General features: G+C 52.3%; 1 protein-coding gene across 1 annotated transcript; it reads right to left on the bottom strand.

Moving 5' to 3' along the window:
• Positions 1-1,403: 1,403 nt before the first annotated feature.
• On the bottom strand, positions 1,404-8,663 carry DES (desmin). Its single transcript, XM_007086222.2, has 9 exons — positions 7,987-8,663; positions 6,899-6,959; positions 6,684-6,779; positions 6,370-6,531; positions 6,073-6,198; positions 5,435-5,655; positions 3,852-3,895; positions 2,329-2,411; positions 1,404-2,113 (listed from the first exon to the last, which is right to left on the bottom strand). Exons 1-9 carry the CDS (start codon positions 8,568-8,570, stop codon positions 2,072-2,074), a joined length of 1,419 nt encoding a protein of 472 aa, XP_007086284.2. The 5' UTR covers positions 8,571-8,663; the 3' UTR covers positions 1,404-2,071.
• Between the last annotated feature and the right edge of the window lie 10,150 nt (positions 8,664-18,813).

Here is an 18,813-nt window from a genome sequence, read left to right as displayed (position 1 = left end):
CCTCCTGTATCCCAGGAAGGGGACACTGTAAACGCTACTCCTGATTTCATTTGGAATTTCACTAAGGGTTGATTGGGGTAGTTCTGGGGCCCGCAGGGTTCATCCCACTAGATCACTGGGGGGAAAGAAATGACCATGAGTTGCCAGTGACAGAGGGTGGGGACCTGGGTGTGCCCACGGTGCTCCCAGGGCAAAGACAGAGAATGGAGCCTTCTTATAGGGAGGGGCTACACAACCCAGAGGGAAGGGGCAACTCATGAGGGAGGGTGGCATCCAAGGAGAAGAAGAATGATAGAGACACCAGAAAGGCTCTGGAAGTTTCTAGCAAAAGCCAGTTAGGAGCGTCAGCCTAGAGACCTTAAGACTAAAACCCTATTAGTTTTTTTTTTTTTTCCTTACAGACTGTGCCTGAGTTGACCACATTTGTGATCTCTACTCTCTTCTCCTCTCTTATAAAGAATAATCTCTTAAATCTGTGAGGACTAACTTGAAGGTTGAGGCCTATACGGATCCATCAGGCTTCCTAAATCTTGGGTCCATCTGGAATTTTTTGGAAGGAGTAAAAAGAGACAGGCTTCACTCCTGCCCCAATGGCTGCCCAATGACCCCTAAGCCTATATATTCTCCCACAGAAACCTTTAACACATGTGTTAATATTTTATTCTAGGACTTCCTAATGCTTTTTCATATGTCCTACACGCCCCTCTCCTATGCTTACCAAATTGTCCCCAAATTTCCCTTCGGTATTTTCACTGAGATCGCATTGCATTGAAATTATAGATTAATGTAGGATGAATTGACATCTTTAGAATGTTGAGACTTCTTCTCCAAGAACAAGATAAAGCTTTCCATTTTTCTTAACATTGTTTTTGTTCCTGAATCAGCCCTTGTTCATCGGAGGTGCTCAGGCAGGTTTAATGGGAGGAGGCTGTGAACTTCTTTGGGGAAGGGAATAGGGGAGTTCTACTTCAGGGCCAGTCTGTGTCCTTCAGAAAGAGCAGCTGGTGGTGTCCCTGGGGCCCTGATCATCTCGAAGTGGGGTAGGGGGCCCAAAGGCAGCAGCTCAGGAATTGGCGCCTAACAGGAGGTATTCAAGGGTCCCTTTAAAAAGTCTCCTGCCCAACCCCCCTCCACCACTCACTACATGCACACAGCAAGGCTGGGAAGTTCTGGGAACAGTAGGGGTGACAGGCCCTGGGGGACAGTCTGACTGGGCAGGAGGGCAGCGCACAATCCATCTCAAGGGGCGTGCGACAGGGCCCTGGGGGCCCCCAGAGGCAACCAGGCAGTCAACACAGCCAGGACATGCTAGGCTTGTGCTTCCTTTTTATTGTTTCTGTTCAGAGCCCCTGCTGCAGGGGAGGGGCAGGCATGGAGGGGGGCACCCCTCCCCCTGCCTGAGACCGCTCTCTGCCTCTCTCCTCTCCTCTCCTCTCCAGCATCTCGCCCACCCTCTCTCTTTCTGAATCTCCTGCTCCCACATCTGGCACCTTCGGGGGTTCCCTCTTGCAGCCCCTGCTTTCTAAGCCCACTGTGGGAAAGGAAGGGGCCATGGGGTCAGTTTCAAGCCCCCATTCCCACAGGGGCTAGTCTCCCAGTCACCTGCCCGGCGTGTTGGGGAGGCTGCCCTTTCTCTCTGACCCAGGCTAGGGAGTAGGGAGTAGGCACGTCCATAGGTTCCATCCTGATCACATGGGGTCTCAACACCCTGCTCTGGAGCCCTCTCCAAAGCCAGAGGCTAGAGCCTGAGGTCACAGAGGTAGGAGGGGCAGGGGCACTGCTCTGCCTTGGCTCCATCCTGGCCCTGCCCAGCACACCCTGAGGGCAGCCAGGAACCAGGCTCACTCATCTCCAACATCCAGGACTCACACAGCTGGGGCTGCCTGTGCCTGGGCAGGGGTGAGCCATGTCCCCTGTAGGGGCCATGAGCAGTGGTCGGTGAGCAGGGGTCAGAGGCTGTGAGGGGAGCACTGTGGCTGGGTGTGGTGACCTGGGATGGAAGGAGGCTGGCTTCAGGAGGCAGTGAGGACAGGGGCGAGGATGGTCTCTGATGGCAGAGGGGTCTCTGGCTTTAGAGCACCTCATGTTGCTGCTGTGTGGCCTCACTGACGACCTGGGGGAGAAGAGAAGCCCAGTGCAAACCAGTGTTGGCAGGAGAATGGAGCCCCAATCCTGGGTTGCCCCCCAACTCCAGGGCAGCAGGACCCCCTCTCCTTCCAGGTAGAGGCTTGAACCAGCACAGTTGGTGGAAGGCACCTGGCTGACAGCCTCTCAGACACACCCCATAGCCCCCCCTCCAAGGGTAAGGGGACCAGGCAGATGGCTCACCTCCCCATCCCGGGTCTCGATGGTCTTGATCATCACTGTCTTCTTGGTATGGACCTCAGAACCCCTTTGCTCAGGGCTTGTTTCTGTAATAGATCCAACCACATAATCAGCCTGACCAAGTCCAGGCCTGGGCCACTCCAGGGACTAGAAGTTCATCCCTGGTTCCATGGGATGGAGCCCAGAAGTCTCCTCCCCCTTCAAGATGGGCCTGTTACTTCTTCAGCAAGACTTCATAACCTGTCCTTGAGCCCAGCATCCAGCAGCGGGCTCTGCAGACACTGGGGCCAATCCCATGGCCGAGAAGGGCTCAGAAGCCAACAGATGTGCTCCAGCTATGGGCTGATTTAGAATGGTGGGGGACCCCTGAGGCCCCAGACCACTCAACATTCCCATTCTTCACACACCTCTTTGCTCCCTCTCTACCACTGGGCTCCAACACAGCCCTGCATGAATTTGTACCCGGAAAGAACCCCAACCCCAGCGTCAAGACACTCTTTTGGAGGACCTCATGGCACCCAGCCCCCTTTCAGACTCCAGATGAGTAAACTGTGTCTTAATGAAAGACAGACAGACAGAGAAGTCAGCTACTGATTCATCGTGCTGGTGGCCAGTCACTTGCCCCTCTACGCCCCAGTGTCTTCACTGTGAAACAGGAACAATGATACTTGCACTGTCATGGCCACAGAACCATTGGTTTGAAAAAGCATTAAGCAGTTTCAGTTGCAAGGCTTACGCTCGGGTGTCTGCATAAACTACCAACTGAAAAAAGAGGTTCTGAGTTTTACAGGGCAGGTCAAATTTAGGTCCTGAGTATTCTGACTTTGGTGTTCATGAATCTCCTTAGCGAGCAACCAGCCTGTGATGAACGTTGTAACTCGGTGGGGCACGGCATGTATTTTTCCCGATGGAAATGAACGTCGAAGATATAAAAGGTTTGATCTAGGAAAGGCGATCCTGCCAAGGACTCCGACTTGCTTTCCTAATGTATCATTATAGCGTGTTTTTCTGCTCTCTGGGGCTGGAAAGCCACTCGATCTGCATATTACTAATGTCAGAATGGCAGAATGCCCTAGGAGCTCGTTCTTTTAATTGTTTGGCTTTGCTAAGGTTTGGCTCCATTTTTTTAAAACATGCATCCAACATCTTGCTCCAGCAAACTGGAGGTGTTCAACAAGGAGCTGGGGGTGGGAGTGGGAGTGGTAGGGGATGCTTGGCAATTTGCCAAACAGACACTGGCTGGTGGGTGCCTTGTAGCCCAGGGTGTATGGTTCTAGATGCTTCTGCTGCCAGACCCCCAAGGACACCCCTGGTACCTTCAGAGTTTGGGTATATTGGGAACATCTTGCTGTCAGACGGTGCCTCTCCCTAACTTCCCTCACCCACCTGCAGCAGCCCCCTTTCTCTTTCCCAGACCTCAGCCCTGTCCCCACGGCTCCATCTTCCCTTCCTGGCTGGCCTCGGGCAGTGCCCATGCCGGACGCCTGCCCCTGCCACCCAGCATCCACTGACCAACAGGCACTCACCTCGGAAGTTGAGAGCAGAGAAGGTCTGGATGGGGATGTTGATCCTGAAAGGGGAGAGACCAAGCCCCCAAAGGGTTAGGGCCCTCCATCTCTCCCTGTGACCCGCCCCCCCACCAAAGCTTGCCCAGGCCCCCTCTAAAGACCATTGTCAGCTGTCCCTGTCCCATTGACCTTAACACTCCCACCTTCATGCCACTAAGGGCATGGGGTCAAAGGTCAACTGCAGCTATCCCAGGAACTGTTCCTTCTGGAAGGATCACTCATTCCATCCCTGACTTGCTGGCCTCACATCAGTACTCCCAACCCCTCTGCCCTTTCCAGTTCACCAGGATTTCCTTCTTCAGGCACTGCAGGGTGTATCGATAGCAGCTGTGGGCAACATCCATCATGTATGCCCACCCTCCAGCCAGGCTGGGAACCTCCAGCCCACCCATGGGAGGGCAAGTGCCAGCGTAAATGCCATCCCCATTTATGCCTAGTGCTGGGAGAATGCAACATTGAGAATGCAACTTGAGCCACCTTAAAAGGTCATTATATGTACATGTAATTCTATGAAATCTGAAATCTCTCTATGTGCAGTCTATCTAAACATGTCTGCTGATTTTTTAAAACCTTAGATATTATCATTCTTATGAGTATCAATAGGTGTCTTTTTTTTTTTTTTTTTGAGCAATTGACCTGTTTTAAATTGAGGTTAGGTTTACATGCAGGGAAATGCACAGTTGCTTAGTATACAAGTCAGCAAGTTTTGATCAATGTCTACATCCATGTAACTACCAGTCTAAATCAAGATATACAGCATTTCTAGGGCGCCTGGGTGGCTCAGTCGGTTAAGCACCCAACTCGTCATTTCAGCTCAGGTCACGATCTCATGGTTCATGACATCGAGCTCTGTGAGCCCACTCGGGATTCTCTCTCTCCTGCCCTCTCTGCCCCTCTCCCACGTATGCCCTCTCTCCCCCTCTCTCTCTCTCTCTCAAAAATGAATAAATAAACAAACATTAAAAAAAGATGTATGGCATTTCCATCACCCCAGAAATTTCCCTCACATTGTCTTCTAGTCACATGTCATTTTCGGTATCTAGAGGTTAAGTTGCTCTGAGCATGTCATGCTGTCTTATCCTCCGAGCATGTGTATGTGTGTGTGTGCGTGTGTGTGTGTGCACTTGTACACCCTCAGTGCACGAGTCTTGCACTCTCCTTAGCCTGTGTCCAAGGCTCTCTACTTGTCTCTATTGGCCCCTCCTTTACCTTCCTCATCATCCCCTACTCTGCTTTCAACTCCCCCTTGACTGGCAGTAATATTTTATTACTCGTTGCTGAACATGGTTTTATGCTGCTGGTTCTTAATTCTGAAGGTGGATGAGGGAATACTTATGTTTCTCTTTTTATAAAAGCTATTAATTAAATCACCTTTACCCAGGTGGCCTTAGTTAATTCTCCACAATTAGTGGTGTGGTGGCCTCGTGTACAAAATTATTTCCAGATCTTGCTAAGGTGATCCTGAGCCCCCCTCCCAGGGCAGGAATGGGCGCCTCAGCACTCCCCAGAACCCCACCACCAGCCCCGGCCTCGCCTCTCACCGGCTTTCCTCGCCCTCCAGCAGCTTCCGGTAGGTGGCGATCTCCACATCTAGGGCCATCTTGACATTGAGCAGGTCCTGGTACTCGCGCAGGTGGCGGGCCATCTCATCCTTGAGGTGTCTGATCTCTTCTTCCAGACGTGCAATGTTGTCCTGGTAGCCACTGGCCTCACTAGCAAAGCGGTCTTCCAGCTCCCGCATCTGCCTCATTAGGGAATCGTTCTGCAGGAGAGGGACACCCAGGTCAAGAACAGGCATGGAGGGGTGGGCACTAGTGACCCGGGATGGGGAGAGACACAGCCTCAGAGCTAGGAGGCAACCCCAGATGGTCAGGTCCAGGAGCTGGAAAACTCTTCTGAGCTAGGGGACCCTGAACTCAAGTGAAGTCTTATGTAGAAACCCAGAGAACAGAAGTGATAAAAGGAAGCATCAATGTTCACCCTCTCCACCCCCACCTAGGAGCCCCATAATTCCTGAGAGTCCAACTGAGAATCCACCCATCTGTTTTCATCCCTGTGGTAGATATAAGGAGACAGAAGCCCAAAGAGGGTATGTGATGGGAAGGAACCAAGGTCACAGAGGGAGAGTGTGAGCTGTAGGCCTGAAGGATCGGGCTGGGCAAGGTGGGCAGGGACTCACAGTGCCCTTGAGGGCATCGATTTCGCAGGTGTAGGACTGGATCTGGTGTCGGTACTCCATCATCTCCTGCTTGGCCTGGCGCAGCGCATCGTTATTCTTGTTGGCTGCCTGGGTCAGGTCGGACACCTAAGGGTAGGGAGGGGCATGAGAAAAGGAGGATGCAGGTAGGGACGGCAAGGGACAAGGGAGCACGGAGACCTGGCTCACCCTCCTCCCCATGGATAGAGCAGAGGAAGCATCTCTAAACAGGGATGGAGGGGGACAGAAGAGCCAGGGCGCCTGGGCTAGGTTACCCACCTTTGACTTGTACCATTCCTCAGCTTCTGAGATGTTCTTAGCTGCAATGGTCTCATACTGAGCCCGGATGTCCCTGAGGGCAGCAGTGAGGTCTGGCTTGGACATGTCCATCTCTACCTGTACTTGTTGTTCCTGAAGTTGGGCCTGTAGCTCTCGGATCTCCTGCAGGGTGCAGCTGGGTTTCAGTGCTTTACCAAGACTCACCCACACAGCACCCTCACAGCCCCGTTCCCAGAGCCTTGCACTGCCCCCCATCCCTTCCAGCTGCCCTCACCAGGGTCTAAAGACCCTGAAGATGAAGGCCGAGGGCATACCTCCTCATGCACTTTCTTAAGGAACGCAATTTCCTCGTTGAGAGATTCAATCCTGCGCTCCAGGTCAATTCGAGCTAGAGTAGCGGCATCCACGTCCTGGGAGTGATCAAGCAAGAGGGACAGGGTCACTGATAACCCAGGCAGGGCAGAGGGAGACCAGGGGTCACATGGGGTGAGAAGGGTAAGGCTCCACTGGGGGACCAAAGAGGGCTCACCGCTCGGAAGGCAGCCAAATTGTTCTCTGCTTCTTCTTTCAGCTGAATCTCCTCTTGCAACCTGGCCAGAACAGACAGACAGGAAGTGACAGTCCGTGGGGATAAAACTGGCAGTGGAGATGCCTGAGTGGGGGCTGCCCAGGGAGTGGGGCTCCCACAGTGTCAGGAGGCCTGGCTAGAGGGTAGAGACAAGAGGCCCCGCCCACCCAGGGAGGGGACAGGAAGTGGTCCAACTTCTTCCCCAGAGCCACACCCCGGAAGTCTATGTCCCCACCAGATTGTGACCTCCCTGGGATTAGGAACTGTGTCTATTTTATCCACTGCTATGTTCCTGGTTCCCAGCCCCAGCCTGGCCCATGTAGGCACTCAATTATTGTCTGTGTCCCAGTGGCAGGACAGTGATTCTGCTCACTTAAGCTGTCAGAAGCAGGACCTACTAACACTTGCTCTGTTCTTGTTCCCTGTTCAGATGGGAAGCCTGATGAAGCCCACCACCAAGTCCTCCAAGTTTTCTGGGGGCTGCAGCTAGCTCCTCCCCCCCTTTTCCTCTAGCTTATCCATTCCCTCTGTGAAATGGCACAGCCTCAGCTAGGGACAAGGACCAAGATCTGCTGTCTACCCACTTCCCCTGGGCCCCCTTACAGATGAGCTGAGAGCTACCACTTGGATTCCCCAGCCCCTGCCTGTCCCAGCCGGCCCCATCCTCCTTGTCTCCTATCAACCTCTCCTCTCCCTCTGACTGAACCCCGACCTCCTCCCTCCACTCCTCTGCCTGTCCCCCGTCAACACCACCCCAGCATCTTAAGATGCTCTTAAGGAGGCTGTCCTCAGGGCCCAGGTCTCCCACTTGCACCCCCAGGAGGTCCCCAAGAAAACTCCTCCTTTGCAGAGTGAGAGCACGAGGGAGAGACCTGCGGTCCATCTCTCCTCGGAGGACACCGTAGATGGCTCTCTCCCGGGAGTGGTGAGGAGAGGAGTCCCTGGCGCCCTGGGGGCAGGCAGGTGCTGACGGCTGCGCCCCAGCCCCCAAGCCTCGCCTCCCGCGCCCAGCCCATGGAGAAGGGGTTCCGGGAGCGCCGGGACCTCACTTGGCCTTGAGCCGCTGCAGGTCGTCCAGCAAATTGTCGCGCTCGACGTCGACGCGGGCGCGCTGGTTGGTGAGCACCTCCACCTGGCGCCGCAGCTCCCGCAGCTCCTCCTCGTAGATCTCGGCCACCCGGGTCGGCTCGCGGCCCTTGAGCCGGTTCACCTCGGCGGCGAGCGCCGCGTTCTGCTGCTCCAGGAAGCGCACCTTCTCGATGTAGTTGGCGAAGCGGTCGTTGAGTTCCTGCAGCTCCACCTTCTCGTTGGTGCGCGTGGTCAGGAACTCCTGGTTCACGGCGTCGGCCAGCGAGAAGTCCAGCAGCTCGCCCGCGCCGTAGGAGGAGGAGGAGGGCACGCGGGCCGTCCCCAGCCGGCTGGCCCGCAGCGACCCCAGGCCCCCGGCCCCGCCCGACGTGCGCGACACCTGGTACACGCGGGACGTCACCGAGCTCGAGGAGCCCTTGGTGCCGAAGCTCCCGCGCGGGAACACCGGCGAGCTCAGCGGGGAGCCGAGCGGGAAGCCCGAGGCCCCACCGAACCTGCGGTGGTAGGAGGACGTGAGCTGGCTGGACGAGTAGGCCTGGCTCATGGTGACGGCGCGGGCGAGGCTGGGCGGCACGGAGGAGGCGGCGGGCGGCGGCGGCCGGCCGGAGAGTGGATGCGTCGAGGGGAGATAGGGCCCCTTAGCCGTCCGCACTATTTGTATCCCTCCTGACATCAGCCCCCGCCGCCCCTCCCCTGACAGCTGCAGGATCCCGCTGTCCTGCCAGGAAGGGCGGCCGCTGGCGTGGGGGCGGGGAGGCCGGCTCCCCCGCAGGAGGCCTGCGCCCCTCAGCTGGTGGGAAGGGGCCCGCAAGAGGTGTGGGGCAGGCTGGAGGACCTAGGAGGGCAGAAGATGGGCAGGCCTGCCAACCCCTTCACCGGGGGCAGCAAGCATGTCCAGAACCCCTTGACAGGCCTCTTTCAGCCCTTGGGTGCCTGGGGAGGGGGACGGGAGTCAGGGGAGAGAGTAGGAGAGAGGGTTCCACTTGGTTTGAGGGTGTCCCTTTTGCTCTAAGGAGAGACTTTGAGTCATTTCCTGAAGGGACAAGACCTATTCCCAAGAAAGGCTCAAAACCACATCCTCCCTCCCCTGCAAAGATTTTCTAGAAGGGACGGAGTTTCGGCAGGGCTCAGGCAACACAGTCCACCAGCCGGGCATAGAGGAAGAGGGTCTCCAGGCAGGCAGGGTGGGAGAGGATCCTGGGGGGCAAAGAACAGTCCTGGCCAGATCCCGCCTGCTCCTGAATCTACACTGGTACCAGGGTTCTAGTCGTGAGCCTCAGTTTCCCTCTGGGCTAGTCTAGGCCCTTCCCCCACCCCTCCTGGGGGGGGGGTAGGGCGGAGCCTCAAGTTTATAAACAACAGGGTGATTTCCAGAAAGAGTCTAGTGCCCTCTCAGTTTCCAGTTGCTGTGTATTCTCACCCCCACACACCAACTTCGCCTGGCTTCTGCCCCCTTGTGCCCACCCCCACCCATACTCTGATTCATCCCCCTACTCACATCACCCACACCCACGTACACCAGGGGTTTGTATTTTGTCAGGAGCCACATGTCAACCCAGCCATCTCTCTGGCAGCAACAGCTGCCAGCCCTGACATACCAGAGCTGGTATTTATAGAGGAGAATGCATCAATCCGGGAAGCAAGTGCACGGGAGAGGCGCTCTGGGGGATGGGGGCCCGTACCTGAGGAGGCATGGGTGTCAGATGGCGGAGGGAGGTTTGGGGAGAGAAGCCCCAGTCACTTCCCACCCCCATAAGGCTCCAAGCCCCCAGCAAGAATGGAGTCCCACAGAGGACCTGTCCAGTCCTTCATAGCTCCCCGTCCGCAGTGTACAAGGTACTGGCTGACCTCTGAGGACTTCTCCACGAGCACTGGCTGTCTCCCTACATCTCCACCTGGCACTTTCCAGGCCTCTCTTAGATCTGACCCTCTCAGAATGCAAACTTTGGAATTAGGGTGCTGGTCCTGGCTTAGCTCTGCCGTCACCAGGGGGCCAAATTACTAGCAGGCAAGTCCTTCTTCTTTGTGTCTCCACTATAAAGTGGAAATAGTCACACAAGTCAAATAAAGTGGAAATGGTCAGCCTTGCCATATCTACCCCACAGGGGTTTGAAGAGGCTTGGGTAACAGCATGCAAATAATACCTTACACATACTAAGCACCCGCTGTGCTGAGCACTCCCCACCCATGACCCCCAATCCTCCAACAATCCTATAAAGTAGGAACTAGTATTATTCCCAGGGATACTGCAGGGAGCTGAGGCAGTCGAACTCCAGAGCTGTGCTTTGCCCCCAGAATGGATGTGAATGTGCCAGGTGAACTGTAAAGGGCTTTGTTACTGCTGTCTTTTCAAAGTCTTTCTACACCAAGTATCTAATTTTTATCCAGGAGACAGGCCTATGAGGTGGGTGGGGAGTTCCAGATATTCTTATCCAGGCCTGGAGTCAGTGCAAGCTGTTGAGTTCTGGTTATTTTTGTGTCTTGTCTCCCAAACTAGACTGTAGGCTCCTGGAGAATTTTAGAGACCATGTGGATCCTTAGCATATCCTAGGCAACAACCGTCCTTGTTGTAATTCAAACTAGCCTGCAAGCTTTATTTCTCATTCTCTTATTTTGGTAACAAATGCTACACACTTACACACACTTACACACACACACACACACACACACACACACACACACACACTGCACATGATGGGTGGACAGGTGACTCAGTTCCCAGCCGGTATTATAAACTGTATCTCTCTGACTGCAATGATTGGCTCAACGGGTGACCTGGACCTGAGAAGGGCCAATCAGAGACCTTCCCTGGAATTTATAGCTGGAACATTGATTACTAAACTGGAGGCTGTGGCAACGATGTTTTTTGCCCATTGGGGTCTTTCTGCACTAGGAGGAAAGGGAGGTCAACATTCAAGGAGAAGCAGAGACACCTCGAGAGGAGAGTGCCAGGCAAAAAGTCCTAAATTCCAACCCCTGGGGCCCTGGTTCTGCAGCTCTTCCCTCAATGTTGTGAGCTCCCCCAGTGTCCTTCCTGACTTTGGGGCCAATAAACTTTTCCTTTTTTTTTTCACTTAAGGCACTTGGTGCTGGCTCCTCTCACTTGTAGCCAAACATTCCTGACTAATCTATTGTAGGAGACTGTGCACCCATTTCCTAGGGAGGACAGAACATTTTTGGGAGTCCTCTCTGTGAACAGTCTCCAGACCACATAAGGAAATTGCCCTTCAGACCAGCCCGAGATCTCAGTTCCTTGGTGAAATGAAGTAGAAAACAAACAAATAAATTATGTCACCTATTCTCCACTCAAAATCAACATCTACCAGACTTGGCTCTGAACCACTTGGGGCTGTTTCCAAACTTCAGTTCCAACCCCAAGAATTTGCTACCATGGAGTGCAGCAAAACAACACTCCAAGTCTTGGACAGCAGGTTAAAGAGGAGTGCTCCAAAACACGTTCTGAACTGGGCAGCACCTCAGGAGTAAGAGTTTAGCCTCCCCAGGGAACTATTTAGACTGGGACACACTAAAAAGAATAATAATTTATCTGGATGTGTAATCTACTTGGCACAAAATTCAAGAGGTCCCATTCTGTGGGTTGGTTGCCTTTTCACTCTGTTGATCATACCCTTTGATGCACAAAAGGTTTTCATATTGATGAAATCCAATTTATCTATTTTTTCTTTTATTCCCTGTGCTTTTGGTGTCATAGTCAAGAAATCACTGCCAGATTTGATGTCATGAATTCTACCGCTCATGTTTTCTTCTAAGAGTTTTACAGTTTTATGTCCTTGATGCATTTTGAGCTCATGTTTGTGTGTGGTGTGAGGTAAGGGTCCAACTTTGTTCTTCTACATGTGAAAATCCAGCTTTCCCAGCACCATTTGTTGAAGACTGTCTTTTCTCCAATGAATGGTCTTGGCACCCTTGCTAAAAACCATTTCAACCTATGTGTGTGAGGATTTATTTCTGGGCTCTCTGTTCTACTCCACTGGCCGATCTCTCTGTCCTTTGACAATACCACACTGCTTTGATTACTGTAGCTTTGTGATAAGTTTTGAAATCAGGAGGAGCACCTGGGTGGCTCAGTCGGTTAAACTTCCAACTTCCCCTCAGATCTTGATCTCACAGTTTGTGAGTTTGAGCCCTGCTTCAGGCTCTGTGCAGACAGCTCAGAGCCTGGAGCCTGCTTCCGATTCTGTGTCTCCCTCTCTCTCTCTGCTTCTACCCTGCTCATGTCCTCTCTCTCTCTCTCTCTCTCAAAAATAAATAAGCATTAAAAAATTTTGTAATTAAAAAAAAGAAATCAGAAAATGTGAAGCCTTCAACTTTGTTCTTTTTCAATATGTTTTGGCTATTTGGGGTCCCTTGAGATTCCATACGAATTTTAGGATGGATTTTCCCATTTCTTCAAAACATATTTGTGGGATTTTGATAGGAATTGCATTGAATCTGTTGGTCACTTTGGGCAGTATTGACAGCTTAACAATATTAAGTCTTACAATCCATGAATATAGGATGCCTTTCCATTTATCTGTGTCTTCTTTATGTCAGTAATGTTTTATAGTTTTCAATGAACAAGTCTTATGCCTCCACCATTATGTTTATTCCTAAGTATCTTATTCTTTTGATGCTATTATAAATGAAATTGATCATGTGGGGTTTGCCCTTCATTCTGTAAATGTGGCATATTAAACTGATTGATTTTCATATGTTGAACATCCTTGCAACCCAGAAATAAATCCCACTTGGTCATGGTATATAATCCTTTTAATATGCTGCTGAATTAGTTTGCTAGTGTTTTGTTAAAATTTTTTTATGTTTATTTATTTTTGAGAGAGCTAGAAAGACAGAGTGCAAGCAGGGGAGGGGCAGAGAGAGAGGCAAACACAGAATCTGAAGCAGGCTCCAGGCTCTGAGCTGTCAGCACAGAGCCCAAGGGGGCCTCAAACTCACCAACTGTGAGATCATTACCTGAGCAGAAGTTGGTCACTTAACAACTGAGCCACCCAGGAGCCTCTAGAATTTATATCAATATTCATAAGGGATATAGGTCTGTAGTTTCATTTTTTTGGTGCCTTTGTCTGGCTTTGGTATCAGGGAAATGCTGGCCTCATACAATGAGTTAGGAAGTATGCCCTCCTCTTCAAATTTTTGGAAGAGTTTGAGAAGTACTGGTGTTAATTCTGAAATGTTTGGTAGAACTCATCAGTGAAGCCATCTATCTGGGCCTGCTCTTTTCTTTATTGGGACATTTTGAGTCATTCTTCTTAATATCCTCATTTGTATTTCACTGTTTGAGCTTGCCATAATTTATTTAGCCAATTTTTTATTTATGGGCATTTATATTGTCTCCATTCTTTTGCTATGATAAACAATGCTGCTGTGAACATCCTGGGGACACACTTTTGAATTTATAAATTTTGATAAGATATTTTAAAAAAATAGATTATTTTATGGTCACAGTCTTACTTTGAGCTAATTGGTATTGGAAATGTGAAGGTCCCCTAAGACAGACCATTTCATTCAGTGTTTTTCAGGAAAAAAAGGGGACGATTTATAAACTTGTGTATGTGGTACAATGTCTTGTACACTGGTTGCTATCAATACATTTTGTCAACCCAATTAAAGAAAAAAGTCAGTCCTGCTTTTGCTTGAAATCCTCCCAGATTACCCTGACCTTGGAGAGTCTTGGGAGCTTGAGGTTGGAGGTGACTTCAAAAGTCACGAGGTCAGCCAGTCCAATGTCCTTACTTCTCAATTAAGGTTGAAATCTCTCTGGTGTCTCTAGCAGGCATGGGTCCTGCTTGAATCCCTTCACTGCCTGGGAACTTGATGTCTTTAGGCAGCCCATTCCATTCCACTAAGAGTCATTGGGTACCACACATCTCCGTCATGGACAATGGACAGCTGTGCTGTTAGAAAACATTTCCTACAAGCCCTACATTGGACATGGAGCTTAACTTAAAAAAAAAAAAAAAAAATATATATATATATATATATATATATATATATATATATAAAATACTGAAATTATATTGAAAATATATATACTGAAAAACACTGAATGAAATGGTCTGTCTTAGGGGACCTTCCCATTTCCAATACCAATACATATGTATATGTATATGTAATATGCACGCACACTCACACACACACATATACACACACATATATATGAAAACGTTCCCTTATATTTGAACCTGCATGATGTGTCTCTGCTATGCTCTTACTCTGACCAGGGAGCCCAGCAGAGTGAAAAGAGCTCCACTTTCACAGATCAAATACTTGGGGGCAGTACACCTTCCTCTTGGAGACTCTGCCTGTTTCACCATTTTCAGTTTCTCTCCCTTCCCTGAGCTAACAAACCAGCAAAACCCAGAGTCATCATGGCCTCCAAGCCTCCATAGGACCGGCCCTGCTCACCTTGCCAACCTCAGCTCATTCACTTTTCCTTTGGGCACACCTTACTTCAACCACACCATCCTCTTTTCTGTTGGGTGACACTGGTTGGATGACACCAGTTGAACGACCCTGCCAGGCTCTTTCCAGCCGCCAGACCTCTGCATTTGCTGTCCCCTGCCTTCCTCTAAGCTCGGTGCCTGGAGGGCTTGTGGACGCCAACCTAGTGTCTGGAGGGCCTATAGATACCGAGGCAGATCTCTGAACCTCACAAAGGGTTCCCTGGAACTGCCCATAGAACCTCCCAGATCCCATAGATGGCACAGATGAGGGGTCAGGTGGCTGGCCTTGGTGGGTGGCTGGAGTGGGGGTGCTGACCTGACCAGCCTGGGGCATTTGGATTGAGGAAAAACTGAAAGAGGGCAGAAAAGGACCAGGAGCCACTCTTCCACCTTGCCCTGTCTGGGAGCACCTCATACCCCAAGTCTGGCCCAGGATCCCAGGTGGGAGACAGTGTTGATGTCTCCCCACATTGCACCCCTCCTCCACCCACTGACGTGCCCCCCCTTCAAGGCTTTCCCTTTGCCCCTTTCTCCAGGACCCATCCTCCCCCTCTTTCTGTTTTCCAGCTGAACACATGGGGCTTCTACCCAGAGCTGGGTTGGGCCAGGAGGCAGCCATTGCACGAGAGCCTTGGGGACAGTGTGGCAGGTGTGAACTCTGGAACCCTGGCTCTTGCCTCAGCTTTCCGCTTGGTAGGGAGGTAGTAAGCTCAAGCATGGGGGTGTGGGTGTGGGTGTGGGGTGGTCAGCCAGAGGCTAAGATATGGGTCTTCATCCTGGGGGTTCACCAACTAATCATTTGGGTGACCTGGACAAGTCCCATTTGCTCTCTGGCTCTGTCAGTCAGAAGTGTGAAAGGGGATCAGGCCAGGTCACCTCTGAGGTCCCCTCAGCCTCTGATATCCTGAATCCCTGGGCCGAGGGAGTGGGAACAGGGAGTGGTGAGTGGTCCCCGGCTGAGGGCTGAGCCCTTGCTCTCTGGTGCCTCCTTGCCTCAACGCTCCCAGAGCTCTCCCTGGGCAACAGCCCCCTTCCCTACGGCACCTCCCCACCCCCCCTGCCCATTCCTCTCAGCTCTAGTGGCTGCTTAACCTTCTACAGGCTGCTGAGGAGCCTGGAGTGACTGTAAAAGGGAAGGAATGTCCAGAGGCAATTGTTTCTTCCTGATATCACCAGGGGGAGGTTGAGTTGGGGGCCCAGCAGGACGGTGGCGTCAGGATTCTCCCTGCAACTCCTCTCTCTCATACTGCCCTTCCCCAGGCTGGGCCAGCCCCCCAGCCCTCATCTGCCTCCCTCTGCCTCTCACTGGCTTAAGACCTTCAGGCCAGTCTCCATGTGATCCCAGACTGTTTTCTGAGCCCCTGGCTTCATGATGGGGGGTGGGGGGCACTCCCACCTCCATTCTCATAAATCCCTCCTCCACCTCCTCCTCATCACCCCCACACCGCTGACCCAGCCCCTTCCCCGGGGAGGCCCCACAGCCCAGCTCCAACCCCCTGCCTGCCCCACGGCTCCTTTTACAGACATGGAACGCTGAGGGTTTTCTGCCAAAGTAGGAGAAGTCTGAGGCCAATCTCACCTCCTCCCAGCCCCCAACTTCTACCAAATAGGACACTTTGCAGGCTGGGGAGAGAATGCGGGGTGAGGCTGAGCTTCAAGGGGAGGGGCCACTGAGATGGCAGAGGTGAAACTGCCTTGTGGACCCGGAGCATCCTGTCCCCTCAGGTGTCACTTGCATGGGTAGGAGATGGAGAAGCAGAGGAAGGGGACCAAAGTCAAATCCAGGGAAGGAGAAGGGGCTTCAGTAGCATTAGAAGAAGGTCCCCCCCAGAAGGCTTTCTGATGTGCAGAGAGCAGCCTATGGCTGGGAGTTGGGAGGCCAGAGGCCTGCCAGATCCAGATAAGCTGTGTGACCAGACTGTTATGTCCTTTCTCTGGGTGTCAGTTTCTCCTTGCTTAAAGTGAAATATCCTGGACATCCCTCCCTACTCTGCCTCAAGGAGAGGAGTGAGAGAGGCCTTTTTCTTCTGAATCAAGGCTTGGGTGCCTCCCCGGGGCAGCCCTGTTGGGAGCCTCTCAGACTCACCATCAATCGGAACCCAGCTCCCTGGCACAGCCACAGAATGGCCCCAATCCCATGATGAGACGTGGCTACACCAGCCAGCAGAAATGGGATCAACATCCTCCTTAGACATACGTTCTCCCTACCCTCCTGTTCTTTGCAACCTGTAGGTGCTCCTGTCTTCCCTCTCCCTGGGGAGGGGGGGGGGTCCCGCCCAACAAAACAACACAGCCCTGTGTCCTGCCGGCTCTCCCAGCTGTCCCCACACATATCTCTCCTCAGCACGATTACCAGCAGTTTGGAGGGGATGCCTCTAAACTTCTCCAAATGGCGCCGGGTCCTGAGCCATTTCCTGAAGAGACAGAGAACCGAGGCAGAGGAGCTGTCTGTCCCCACACAGCCATGCACCCCTCCCGCCCCCCCTGCGGAAACCCCCAAGCAGAAGAAGAGAAACGCTCTTTGACCACACTAGGGTGTATCTGGGTGGAAGAGGGTAAGGGGTCTGAGAAGTGGGGTGAAGGGTGTCAGAGGGAAGTCGAGAGCCCCTGAGATGGGGTCCGATGGCACTCCGCCCTGCTCCGACCTCCATGCAAGATTTCACAGGCTCCTTCACCTGCCCAAGGATTCACACCCTGGATAGCCTCTCAAGGCCTGACTCTAATCCCTCTGCTGAAATGCAAGCCCCTTCTTTCTTAGAATTTGACCAGATAGAAAAGGCAGCTTCCTCTCTTCCCTGGATTTCTGGCAGGTTCTTAGTGCCATCACTCTGCCTCTCCTTCCTTGATTCGTCCCCATTCCTTTCATCTTTCCTCACAGGCTTTTTTGGTTTCAGCCCCTCCAGTTTGGTCATATCTCTGCTGTCCTGGGCCCTTTCCAGGTTTCCTACATCACTCTGAGGCTGTGGAGTGCTTTAAACAGGGCCTGAGCAGGCTGGCAATGACCTCACATGGCCACTATGCACAGTTGCTATCTATAGCCTTATAGGATCATCCTCCTCTTCCTCTAGCCAGCTGAGTCACAGTCATCTTGGGGTCCACTCAGACCCTAGGGCCTTCTCTGCCAGTCCAGACCACAGTCCACCACAGCACTCTGAGCTGTTCTAGCGGCTGAGTGGGGTGCTTTATTCTTCAAACCATCCAAGTACACAGTGGAAGTGAGTCGTGGGTTCCAGAAGATAGCCCTTCTCGAACCCTCAGTGTTTTTGTAGCCCTTGTCTTTCATCTTTCTATCTTCTCACACCTGTCCAGAGAGCCAGCCAGTGGCTTAAATTCCATCTGACCCTACAGAGGTATGGGTAAGGGGTGGGGGGGGGTGGGATTTGGGAAGCAACTGTTGGACCGCTGCTTGGGGTCAAATTGGATCTATCGCTCTTGAGTGAGTTACTTCACCCTTCTGAGCCTCAGTTTACTCATCTGTAAAACGAGGATAATAGTTACTTCCCAGTGTTGTGAGGATTAGAGATAGATTTTTATATGGCAGGTGTCCAGAATACCATGCCCAACAAAACTACCAGTTATGGAGCACCTACTGTATACTAGGCATAGTATTCTGGACACCTGCCGTATAAAATCACCATATCTCTAATCCTTACAACATGGGGAAGTAACCATTATCCTCATTTTGCAGTTATGGACACTAGACTCAGAGAGGTTAGGGAAGTTCTCTAAGGTTGCATAGCAAGTAAAAACAAAGTCTGGGTTGAACCTTAAGTTGATAGCTCCTAGAAACCCAGCTCATTTCTCTGCGTCTCTAAGGCCTTGCCACAGACTGACTTGGTAGCCTCAGCTCTAGGTCCTTCCTTTTTTTAACTCAGCCCCATCCAGGGATCTCCACTGAAAAGTTCCTTGTCTAGTAGTGGGCAAGTCCTTCTCAACCTTCCACCTTGCTCCTCTCCCCAACCCCACTGCCCTCCAGGAAGGGGACTGGGCTTGGAGGGGGCAGGTTTTAGGGAGTCAAACCCCATCAGCATATGGGGTCTGGCCTCCATCCCATGGGACCTGGGAGCACTGAGGATATTCCATCCAGGGATTAAAGAGGCTGGTGGGGGTCACTCTGCCCAGTGCCACCCTCAGGCCAGCCAGGCACTAGGGCTCCCCTGCCAGCTGGAGAGGATCCCCTGAATGCACCCTGGCCCCAGACTGCCCCCAGCTGGCCTGGGAGCTGGCCTCAGGCAGAAGCATGCCCCATTCTGTCCTCGAGAGGCTGCCTGGAGGACTGGGACTGGGGGCTGGGCTGGATCCTGGGGTCCAAGGTCAGCTGCT

This window comes from Panthera tigris, chromosome C1 (assembly GCF_018350195.1).
Source record: "Panthera tigris isolate Pti1 chromosome C1, P.tigris_Pti1_mat1.1, whole genome shotgun sequence".
In the NCBI taxonomy this organism is placed as follows: domain Eukaryota; kingdom Metazoa; phylum Chordata; class Mammalia; order Carnivora; family Felidae; genus Panthera; species Panthera tigris.
This window is presented reverse-complemented; position numbering and strand designations above follow the sequence as displayed.